The sequence below is a fragment of the Alosa pseudoharengus genome, unplaced genomic scaffold (assembly GCF_046254945.1).
Source record: "Alosa pseudoharengus isolate Yale_2024_CS ecotype anadromous, Long Island Sound unplaced genomic scaffold, YU_APseudo_1.1 YU_APseudo_1.1_scf_16, whole genome shotgun sequence".
In the NCBI taxonomy this organism is placed as follows: Eukaryota; Metazoa; Chordata; class Actinopteri; order Clupeiformes; family Clupeidae; genus Alosa; species Alosa pseudoharengus.
This window is the reverse complement of record NW_027468630.1, coordinates 19659268-19671747: the sequence shown is the minus strand read 5'-3', so window position 1 is coordinate 19671747 and position 12480 is coordinate 19659268. Positions and strand designations below refer to the sequence as shown.

Here is a 12480-nt window from a genome sequence, read left to right as displayed (position 1 = left end):
ACTTTTAAGATGTGTTTCTCCCCTGCTCTGACCTTTCCTTTGGCTGCCGAGCAAGCAGATGTATTGTGTGAATCTAGCGACAGACCCTTGGCTCTGATAGGGTTGATCTACCGACACACGGACAACAGGAGTCGCTGCACGGAGGACATCAAATATATAGCAATAGAAAAATAGACAAAGGATGAGCAATGGGAATGGCATTTTGGTGAACAGCGGTGGCTTTACTCTGTTGAGTCATGCTGCTGCACTGTGTAATAGATAGATAGAGATCTGACCGGGTTTTTCACTGGGAATGTTTTCTTTGTCCCAAAGCCTATTGGAGCAGACAATGATAAAGCGGCGACAACGAACACACACAGCTGCAACAGTGTGCCGGTCTGGTGTTTTATAACCGCTCGCTTATCGGCTGGGAGAGAGGGAGGGCTTTTGCGGGGGAAGCTTGCCCTGGGTGTTGGGGAGAGGCTCATTTCTGCGATTGTTTTCCAAAGAGGATTAAGCATTCCTCCCATTTCAAAAGGTTAAATAATCACTGAAAACAAACACGTGTCGACTGTCACTCGGGAGAGATTGCTCGTCAAGACAGAGCCTCTCTGAAACGATGCACATAATTACCCCCCCCCCCCCCCCCCCCCCCACTCCCCCTTGCAAAACCAGCACCACACACCCGTAGGCGTGGGCTGCACAACACGCTAGTCCATTTACCTGTGCAAAGATTAAACACCCAAATCTCCACTGGTATGTTTTCACTTTCTCCTCTTGCACGAATCGCAGACGACGCCAGACTGCATGGTTCTGTTAGACCTCAAGTGAGACGCGATGTTCTCTCCTCGGGCTGCTTTTCTTCTTCGCCCGTTTTCTTGTTTTGTTGGGTTGTTTGCTTTTTTAGCATTAGCATATTTTGGCACCTGCAACACTTTTTGTTCAGGTGGATCGCAGCTCACAGAGCAAGACTGATTTGGCTGTCTGTGTCTTGGGTGTTATTTGGAATGGGCTGCTCCATCAAGTTGCGTTCCCCAGATCCCCCTAACATTCTTGATCCGTTTTTTTTGTGTCTCCAAGTTACCGTACCCAACCCCACCCCCACCCCCTTGGGAGAATGGTTGTCAGGTGGCCCATGTGTTATGCTGCACATCTTTAACTAACACGACATCAAATCCATCATCCTGCACCAGCAGAAATTTCTCTTTGTTTTTCGGTGTCTCTGAGAAGCAGCTCATCCCTTGTCACAGTGACAAAGAGTTTTTTGCTTGTTAAATTGTCTTTTATTTATTCTTTTGAATGGCTTAGGCTGTCAGGATGACTCTGCTTGTTGCTAATTAGGAAGCCTTTATGTCTATTTCAAAGCACTTGTGTGTAGTGTTGAGAAAAGGTGACTGATCAAGAGAGTTGCTCTTGATGTGCATCAAATGGAGAAACCTGTGGTAGCTTTTTGTTGTAAACTGACAGACTACCTCCACATCCCTGCACCCTATCTCACTGTGAAATGTATTCTCTCAACAAAAACAAAAAAAGCAACAAAAAAAGCAAAGCACTGCAAATTATGTAGGCGTGCCTGAGCCGTGCCTTCCTTATGAACGTGCTGAAACTTTGGGGGGATCATTACTGGCTTATTTGATTGGGGGGGGGGGGGGGGGTGGCAGTGATAATACCTTTGAGTGCTTTAAGAGTTTGGAATGCATCCTTGCCAAAGGAAAGGAAAGAACAAAAAGCAGCCTCTCGCTGAGGGCCTGTCATAGAGTGCAGTGGAAAAGGACTTTGTGTTCCCCAGCTAATGGGAAGAATGGAATTCACCCTGACACTCCAAGTCCCCCCACTTGCATATAACTGTTCCTCCTGGAGAGAAACTCAAGAGGCTCTTTGGAACTGGAATGGATGCACCTTAGAACTCCTTTCTGTTCCGTTGTTGTCAGCAGCCAGTCTTTCCCCTAATGTCAACTGTGACAGTTATCCTCGTCTGACATTAGTTCAGAGCTTTTTTGGTGAAGCTTTGTTTTGTTTTGTTTCCATTTTGCTACCCTGTGATTCCTTGTGACATCTCTCCCCGCTCCGCTAGGGTTCCGTCTATTTTGGGAGGCGAAAACCCAGACTCCTCACATTAGCCTGCCCTTATAAACTTCTTTTTTTTTCTAAAGGAACCCCTCCAGCATTGCTTGTCCCACGGAATTTTCCAATTAGGAGTGCTCATTGCTCTTGGCTGATGATAGGTATAGTCAGAGCATGCCTGTGGCCATTGGTCGGACATGCATTCTTCCAGTACAAGCAAAAGGACACACATCAGCACATCCTCCTAAGAGGGGAACAAACCAGGCCGCTGTCTGGCCCTCCACAGCAGAACCCTCTGATAATATGTGCATCATATGAAAGAACACAGGCTCGTTTATGGCCTGCACACATGCCCCTACACTGAACCCCACGGGTTTGTCTGCATTCATTATAGACCCACAGGTCAGACCTCACCCCCTCCCCCTCCAAAAACACCTCTCCCTCAAACCCCAGGCCACCCAATTAGATGCTAGCATCCCGGTGACTTTTAACCAGGGAGAGAGAAAAATAGACTTCCTTCCTCTCTAGCACCTGTAGCTACCTGTGTCTCTGTGTGTGTGTATGTGTGTGTCTGTGTGTGTGTCACTAATCACTCAGTGGAGATAGCGTGAGTCATACGGCGGGGGATCCAGTCCACGGCACGGCCTGCAGGATTGTTTCCGAGAGAGTCGACTCCACAAAACAGGTCACGCATTCTCATTAACTGTTGCCAGCAATTTGTCCCTACGCGACTTGCACGAAAGAAAAAATCATTCCATCGAAGTAAAGGGATTATCATGTTGCACACCAATGATGCCCCGCGGCGGGGAATGTCAAAAACAATGTGTCTTTGGCACTGGCGCTTGGCTCTGGCTGTAATATTTAGCGATGGGAGGTGCTGATATGAGAATATGATCTCCCCCTCTATCTCCCTCCCTCCCTGCCATTGTGAAGACAGATTGGAAGGCCCACCTGTTTGTTTGCAGGCGAGTGAGTGATTACCAGACAAGGGTGAGAGGTGGAGTTTGTGGTGGGTGGTGGTGGGCTGGTTGGAGGGCCGTTTGCGTGTGCTGTCTCAGATAGCCCAGACATACCTGTGTATGAGCTGTCAGGTGGTGACGGTGCAATTAGATGCAGCCACATTTCTCTCCGGTGTCAGGTGATGACAGCGAGATACATGAGGCCCTGGAGAGTAGAGTGGGCTGTCACAGCCATGAGAGAGAGAGAGAGAGAGAGAGAGAGAGAGAGAGAGAGAGAGAGTGAGAGAGAGAGAGAGAGAGTGAGAGAGAGAGTGAGTGTTGGGGGGTTGTGTGTGGTGTTGTTATGTGCCTATTTTAACACTATATGTATTTGAGTGGGCTATATGTTTAGCATGTTGGTATGTACATACTGTAGCTCAATATCTTATTTTGCATGCACTAAGATAGTTATGGGTATGTGAGCACGTTTGTGTGTGTGTGTGTGTGTGTGTGTGTGTGTGTGTGTTGTGGGTGTGCACTTGTAGTGAATGTCAGCTGCACTGGCCGTTGGCCACTCACCCCTCTCTCTCGGAGCAGTACCCCCCCCCCCCCCCCCCCAGACAGGCTCTGGCTCCGGTCCCCCTCCCACCCTCCTCTGTCTCAGCCTGGGCCCGGGGCCTGAGTGGCACTGCCTTTGTCTCTCTGGTGTCCTCCAGTGCCCTGCTGATGCGGGTGCCTCATCTGCCATCCCTCCTGTGCGTCCACCAGGAGACACGACATAGAGTTCAAGGATGCCTGAACGAGAGAGATTTGAGTCGGGTCAGCTTCTCCACTGAGACCACTTCCACTCCGCCACACTAAATGGTTGTCCTTAATAACAGTGGTTTGCTGTCCGTTGTTAGTTGTCACAGCACTCCAGTGCCACTCAGGTTTTCTGTGGGCCTTGGGCAAAATAAATCTGAGTTTGATATGAGTGTGAGAGTGTGTGTTTATGCGTGTGTATGCTTATGTGTATATGTGTATTTAACAACAACAGAAAGAGAAAGAGAGAGGTTGTGGAAACAAAAGCAATTGCATTTTTCTTGCTTGTAAAATGATTTGCATCTAAACATGTGCATGGCATCTATGGCATGTCATTGGTAAACTGTGAAAATTGTAGTGATATGTGTGTCTGTGTGTGTGTGAAAATCACAGAGTGCCTCACGTGCCAGCTGCAGCCCCCCTCTGCTCTCTCTCTCTCCACCCTCGGCCACCTGAGAATGCCCCGGCCAGAGGCCGATTAGAGCCACCAATGCATCGCCCCAGCCAGAGGCCGGTTAGAGCCACTGTTGCATCGCCTTTTCCACTCTTCCATGTCTGTTCCCCCGCCAGCAGCACATCAACTGATTGGACACGGCTCAGTCGGAGACGCCTGGTCAGGCGGCTGGCCGGACGGCCACTCTCCGCGCTCTCTGATTGAGTGCAGACCCGGGCTTCCTCGCCTGAGAGCTGCCAGCCAAACAGTGGGAGGCAATTAGACAGCTGCAGACCCAAAATCAGATTTAATGCGGCCTATTAGAATAATTGAAAAGATGAACTTGATGCAAAATGCTCTCTCCACGCTGAGGCCCAGCGGCGATGATTCAGACATACCTCCCTCCCTCCCTCGCTTTTTCTCTCTTTCTTTGTTTTTTTCTCTTTCTCTCTCACCTTCTTTCTTTGCCCCTTTCTCTTCCTCTCTTGCTCCCTAAGTCTCTCTCTTCCTACTTCCCTCTCTCCCTTTTTTCTCTCTCCCTCTTTCATTCCTTCTTTCTCCTTTTTTACTCTATCCTTCTCTCTGCCTTTCATTCCTTTCCCTCTTCCTGTATATCTCTCTCTCCCTTTCTCTCTCCCTGCCACCTCTTTCCCTATCTCCCTGTCTCTCTCTCTCTCTCCATCTCTCTTTCTCTCTCCCTATCACCTCTTTCCCCCTCTCTCCCTGTCTCTCTCTCCATCTTTCTTTCTCGCTGTCACTCCTTTCCCTCTTTCTCTGTCTCTCTCTCTGTAACCTTTCTCTTTCTCCCTCTCTCAATTCAATTCAATTCAATGAGCTTTATTGGCATGACTGTAAGTGTTACAATGTTGCCAAAGCAGTAATTACATGAAAAGAATTAGCAATTAATAGTAATAATAACAACACTTGACAGTCTCTCTCTGTCTCTCTCTCTGTAACCTTTCTCTTTCTCCTCCTCTCTCTCTCTCTCTCTCGCTCTCTCTCTAACTTTTCTCTTTCCCCGTCTCTGTCTTTCTCTGCCCATAATGAGCCGATGTGGAGTCCACGTCTCTGACCTGTGTTAGTGTCCTAGCCAAGTGCTGCCCCCGTCGCTCACAGCCGCTGTTGCTCTTGGCTCGCGCTACCGTGGATGAGTGGGGGCTGTCGTCATGCTGAAAAAATAAACGTGCAAATAAATAAAGCCCTAAAAGGGCCCTTTCATCCATTAGGGGAAAGCAATTGGAGCACGTGTCGCCAGTCCTGTGTGATTTCACCCAGAGTGGCTTTCTCCTGGCACAGGGAAATAAAAGTGTGTGTGTGTGTTTGTTTTTCTGTCCTTCCCATTAGTCATCTGCAGACCAACAAAACCATCTTCGCTCAAACTATCTGGGTCACACACCCCACTCAAGCATCTGTATCTCTCTTCCCTCCCTCCCTCCTCCATCTTTATCTCTCCTCTCTCTTTCCTCTTCCCTCCATCTCTCTCTCCTCTCTCTTTCCTCTTCCCTCCATCTTTCTCTCCTCTCATTCCTCTTCCCTCCATCTCTCTCTCTCCTCTTCCCTCCATCTTTCTCTCAGCCTAGTCCCCCTCTTTCTGTCCCAGTCTCAATGTTTTTACCCCTTGCTCTTTTAGTCCTCCATTCCATCTCTCTCTTTTTTTATTCACTCTATTTCTCTCCCTCTCTCTCTCTCTCTCACACACACACACACACAAACACACACACACACACATACACACACACACAGTCTCACTCTTCTCATTTGAAGTTCTGGATTGTCCTTGAGAAATGTTCTTTGGCCCCACTGCCTGGTTGAGAGCGAGAGTGAGTGAGAGTGAGTGAGAGTAAGTGAGTGAGTGAGTGAGTGTGTGTGTGTGTGTGTGTGAGTGCTGTCTGAATGGAACATTACTGTGGCATCTGCTGCTGCTTCTGGAGAACGCTGCTAATGGCTGCTCTCCCGCGGCCTCCACGTGACTGCTGACTGACACCGCCGCTCAAGCAGAGGACGGAGAATGATGATTGTGTGTGTGTGTGTGTGTGTGTGTGTTTGTTTGTGTGTGTGTGTTGGTCCCCTCCGCAGGCAAGCCAGTCTTCGTGCACATGGGCGAGGAGGTGGACGGGGTGGACATGCGGGCGGAGGTGGGCCTGCTGACCCGGAACATCCTCATCCGCGGGGAGATGCAACCCACCTGCTACGGCAACGAGGCCTGCAAGTTCTTCGACTTCGACACCTTCGGCGGCCATCTAAAGGTATGGACGGACGACAACACATGACACCCCCTTGTCCTGCCAGCACATGACGGGAGAAAGCCTTGGGGACCCCTGACGCCTGTGCTAATCCCCGTTATCCCCTTCTGTCATTCACAATTAAGCAGACACTTTGTGATCTAGTCACCCAGTATGACATGTAATGCCTTTTGTCCAGTTTGTAACGAGCAACGATGATGAAAATTGAAGGAATGTTTGTACTGAATCAAGTAAACAGTTGTGACTTAGCTAATGAGATTTTAACACTTGTACATTCTCCAAACAAAGCCATGTCATTGGTACAGTACATCGCTGATGAGTTATTGCACTTGGCAGATCATTTATACATCTCCTTAAATGCTTGCTCTCGTCAATTTGAAAAGCAGTGAGTAATTTAACCACAGCCAGATGTGTTATTGCAGAAGTGGGACACGGGAATGTCAGAAACCAAGAGCAAATCCCTATTAGGCTTAATGACACTCATATCAAGCACCGCTCCAATCACTCTCATTAAAATAGCGGAGCTGGAATGACACGGTGACCCTTTATTTAACATCTGACTGGAGTGTTTTCACTCTTGGCTTTGAGGGTTTTTGTTTATCGACAGTTTCGGTCACAATTAAAGGCTTTGGAAGGAGGCACGGCATCGCCTCTGTGACCCCCGGACAAATTCCTCTGATTGCTCCGCCGCAAACTCATCTAATTAAGTAATACCGGGGCGGGAGGAAACAAGTCCAAGGCCGCGAGGCTGGAACTAGGTCAGTTCACGAGTCCGGGCTGGCCCACTACAGCGCAGGGACGGAACGGACCAGTGTGAGTCTCTCAGGCGCTCCCTCGGGACGGCCAGATACCGCAGAATGTATTTCTATCCCTGGACCCTCTGTCCCTCACTGGAGCCTGGAGGGGGGTTGGGGGGGGGGTATAGGGTTTGAGGTGGGTGGAGGGGGGCACGTCCCATATTTCGAATGCACCAACATGCCAGTCCCTAATCGGGAGTCCCCAGGGAAGCGAGAATGCAATCCCGAAATGGATATGCAGGGGCAAGGAAGGTCCTGGTGATATATGGCAGGGATTCAGATATGAAATACATATCCCTGGCACGCGTATGTGCATACATATCATCCACTCATCACCGACTCGGTTTTTTTTCTGCTCTCCACATATGCAGCTTGTCAGTTATGTTTATATCAGCTTTCCTCTATCATCACCCCCCTCCCCTCCACATGTCTGTCTTTCTGTCTTTCTGCCTGTCTGTCTCTCTCTGGTTTGAGGACTGATCCAATACAAGGGTGTTAAACCTCTCCCTCTCTCTCTCTCTCCCTCTCTCCCTCTCTCTCTCTTTCTCTCTCTCCCTGTCTGTCTGTCTCTCTCTCTCCCTCCCTCTCTCTCTCTCTCTCCCTGTCTGTCTCTGTCTGTCTGTCTGTCTCTCTCTCTCCCTCCCTCTCTCTGTCTCTGTCTCTCAGGTGGAGAGGGGTTTTCGAGCGGTGCACGTGGAGGGGGTGGAGCTGAAGCACATGGGTCAACAGTCTATGGGTCACTACCCGGTGCACTTCCACATGAACGGAGACGTGGACGAGAAGGGCGGCTACAACCCCCCCACCTACGTGCGTGACCTCTCCATCCACCACACCTTCTCCCGCTGCGTCACCGTGCACGGATCCAATGGGCTTCTGGTGAGACACACACACACTCTCTCTCTCTCTCTCTCTCTCTCTCTCTCTCTCTCTCTCTCTCTCTCTCTCACACACACACACACACACACACTCCCTCTCTCTCTCTCTCTCTCTCTCACACACACACACCCACTCTCTCTCTCTCTCTCTCTCTCTCACACACACACACACACTCCCTCTCTCTCTCTCTCTATCTCTCTCTCCCTCTCTCTCACACACACACACTCTCTCCGTCTCTCTCTCTCTCATACACACACACACACTCACTCACACACACACACTCACTCTCCGTCTCTCTCTCTCACTCACACACACACACACACACAGACACACACACACACACACTCACTCACTCACTCACTCACTCACTCTCTTTCTTTCTTTCTCTCTCTCTCTCATACACACTTAGTCACTCACAAACTCATACACAGACACACACTGGCACCCACATAAAAACACAAACACTGCCATATGTGCACCAACTCTGCCTTGTCTAAACACACAAGCATATTATGCACAGAGCATATCCATAGACATAGCCACACACACACACACACACACACACACACACACACACACACACACACACACCAGCCTAGTTCTTGAAGTCTGTGTGCACATCAGACCGCCAAGTAAGGTTCCTGTAAGCCTCAGATCACCATTTTAAAGTCTCTACCGAAAAATAAGGCCAATTAGGGAATCAGATGCGACAAATGACAAGGAAAAGAAGTAATTAGCTGCAAACGAATGCAGTTTGGGCCGTTAATGAGCTGAGCGTGGGCCCAGCTGAGCGCAGCCATGGCTCCTCCGGGTCCCTGGGTGCCTCGAGTCGATTCAGATGCTAAAACCTCCGTCCCGGCGGAGGGGAGCAGGGGACGGCAGCGGGCGGAGCAGGCGCGCCGTGGCTTTCATCTCGGCTCCAGCCTCCACCTCCACACCGCAGGGTGAAAAGTTCAGTGGCTGCCGCGCCCTCTCGTTGGCTCCCTCGTCGGCCCCCATATCTGTCGCGTGCAGCCAGACGGATGGTGGTCCGGGGGGGGGGGGGGGTCGGGCCAATAGGGAAGGCGGTCGCTGCACCGCAGGTCGATTATTGCCGTGGGCGGGCGGGTAGTCGCCATGACAGTACAGCAGTGGTAATAACGTGCTGCCCCTCAGTGCTTTTCTCTCCCTCAGGGGTTCTGGGACCCCCATGGGAGCCAGACATGCAATAGATTATACTCCTGGGTGAGATTAGTCACAGGTCCCAGATCAAATCCTTGACCTTGGTTAATTAGTGCCAAACACTGACAATGAAGATAGAGAGCATGAGGAAAATGAAATGCTAACTGTACTGGGAACAGTCCTCTAGCATGCCTCAATGCATGTCACTCTGACAACCCTGTGTGTATAAAGGAGAGACATCGCCGGTCCTTCCTACCCACTGCAGTTAGATTTTACAATAAACACCACCCCAATAGAGCACAAGGCACTTTAGAACTACTGGAGATGTTTTACTGACTACTTTTTTTATACAGTTTTATACATTACACAAGGACAATGTAACTATTCTTAAGAACTGTGGGTTCCCATTAGAATAGGTTATCCTTGTTGTATTTATTTATTTTATGTATTTAGCATTAGTGCGTACTAGGATGATAACTGTCAGTTACTGTGATAAATGGCTGTACACAGTGGTTGTGCTTTCCCCACATGAGCTCAAACAGGTATGTTGCAAGGAAGCATGCCCAAGGAATGTGTATTTGTGTATGTGTATTTGTCTTACTGAAGTACCTCTTACCGTGTGAGGGTTAAGCCCATGTAAAGAAATGTCGGAAAGCATGTGGAGCATTTCCTAGTTTATCATGAGCAGACTTTGAGGAAGGCTGCTGTCGCCACGGTGACATCCCAGCATGACAGTGCTGGTGGCTCGGCGGTCCTGATGCTGAGGGGAGGATCTCTGGTGAGCCTGTGCTGCGATGTGATTAACAGGGCTAAACTGAAGCCTCCACTGGCTCTTATCTGCCAGATAACATCATGGCTGCCGTGGGCTCCTTCTTGTTTCTTCTCTCGTGAGTTGCCCCGTTGTTTTGAAGCTCTTAATGATATAAGCGTAAACACAAACACATCTTTTCCTCTTGCTGTCAGGAAAGAGATAAGCCTTAATCACAGCAGGGGGGTGAGAGACTGTCTGAAAGTGTGTGGGTGGGAGCACTGAGCCGCAGGCCTCTTCAATGTCACTCTCTCTCTCTCTCTCTCTCTCTCTCTCTCTCTCTCTCTCACTCCCTCTATCCCTGTCTGTCTTTCTTTCTCGTCCTTTCATTGTCTTCTCTCTCTCTCTCTCTTTCTATTCATTTTCAATTCAAAGTAGCTTTATTGGCATTACCATTAGAGTGTTACAAGAACGCACCGGTAATGATTTCAAGGAAAAAGCAAAACAAACAAGTGCATCAACAAGAATTAAACATTTGCATTGAGTTTAACTCAGTGGAATATTTGCACACAAACATTGCACACCCATATAAGACAGAATTCACATTCCACATATATACAGTAAATTAAAATAGCAAGTGGTGAATGGTATTGTGTGTCTCTGCAGGTGAAGGATATAGTGGGCTATGATGCGCTGGGGCACTGCTTCTTCACTGAGGACGGGCCAGAGGAGAGGAACACTTTTGACCACTGCCTGGGGCTCATGATCAAAGCAGGCACGCTGCTGCCCTCCGACAGGGACAGTAAGATGTGCCGTGACATCACCAACGGAGCTTTCCCCGGCTACGTGGCCAAACCGCGGCAAGACTGCAGGTGAGGAAGACACGGATGAATGCACAGATGATCCTACACACATACACATACACACACACACACACACATATGCACATATACGGATGCACATATACACATACACACACGCGCACACACACATACAGGTACACAAACACACATATAGGTACACAAACACATACACCAACACTATCCTCTAGTAGGCTGTCACAATAGCAGTAATCTAAGATGCAAACAATAGAAAACTCTGCAGACTTATGCTTGAAGTGCAACTCCGCGCTGCAGGTGGATAAACCCACAGGAAGTTGATGCAGCTCTCCTGCTCCACATGATGTGATGATGTGGTGCCTCATGCAGATCTTCGCCTGCGTGCTTAGTATTTTTTTCACAGTAGCAAGGCCATTTAGGGAAACGTTACATATAATCATTTTCTGGGAAAATAGCTCTTTTTGCTAAAGTATAATATAATAGCACCATTTGCAAAGACGGGTTAAAGGAGGTTGTTGTCACGACAACATGATTATTTTTCACAAATTTTATTTTCTCATCAAGGCCTGGTGTTGACAGGAAAGACAGTTTGACATTACAATTGCTGTTATTGGAAAATGAATAAGAAAAAATGAAACCCACGCAGAAATCTTTCGGCTACAGCAGTCATTTAATGTCAAGGTAACGTAAGGTAAGGTAATTTGTGCCCAAGGGTAGATTTGGTTGCAGTTAAAAAGAGTGGGGTTCTTACACACACATATAGATGACATTAACGACATTGACAGAAAACAGTGACATAACAGTGGCAACAGTGCTCCAGACATAGTAATATAGATTAAAAGTATACATGAATATTAACCACACAAAAACCACACAATTCTGATGAAGAAGTTTATCATTTCACAAGAGTACGACACCCAGAAATGGCGCAAGAAATCTCCTCTGAGTAATATCACAGGAATCTTTTCTTCTATCAGGCTTTTTTTCTTGGCTGAGAGGAAGCATGATAAATTCCAGCATTTATCTGAGGACTGTAAAGAACACCATCTCTGAATGAAGATACTTAAAGAAAATGCGTATGAGTGTGGGATTGCACGTCTTAACTTTTTTTTTAGAAGTCCGTAGGGGTGTCAAGCCCATAATTGCTGAGCGGGAACATGCATAAATGCCTCACAATCCATCAAAGGAGGAAGGAGAAGCGGATGTAGGGAGGGAAGGAGGGAGGGGAAGAGAGGAGGAGTAAAAAAAAAACAAGCCTGTCTCTTACAGTACATCATCTACGAGAAAGTGATGCCAGCAGGGCGACTAAACTGCACCAGCGACGAGCGAGAGCCACTGGCAGACCCACACGTGTGCCCCTGCCAAGGCCTCCGGGCATCGAATTACTTTCCTCCGATCCGTCCACTCACCTGGACGTCTGGAGCTCGGGACATCGGATTTTCACAAATTCAAGATGCAACGGAGGTGCGGTGCGGTGTGGTGCGCGCAGCGTACAGATAACAGGGGCCAGCCTTTAATTTCCTGTGTCTGAATAGACATCAGAGGCATGTGAGGTGAGGAGAGAGACGAGAGGGAAAAGAAGAGAGAGAGGAAGAGAGAGA

At 48.6% G+C, this 12480-nt stretch overlaps 1 protein-coding gene across 3 annotated transcripts in view; it reads left to right on the top strand.

Annotated features, from left to right (window-relative positions):
* Nucleotides 1–12480, top strand: part of cemip (cell migration inducing hyaluronidase 1) — a 62965-nt gene that overhangs the window by 38904 nt on the left and 11581 nt on the right. For all 3 annotated transcript variants that reach the window (XM_076287358.1, XM_076287357.1, XM_076287356.1), the window contains 3 exons: nt 6292–6461; nt 7922–8131; nt 10707–10912. In XM_076287358.1, coding sequence (XP_076143473.1) covers nt 6292–6461; nt 7922–8131; nt 10707–10912 — 586 coding nt within the window. The remainder of the gene's footprint in view (nt 1–6291; nt 6462–7921; nt 8132–10706; nt 10913–12480) is intronic.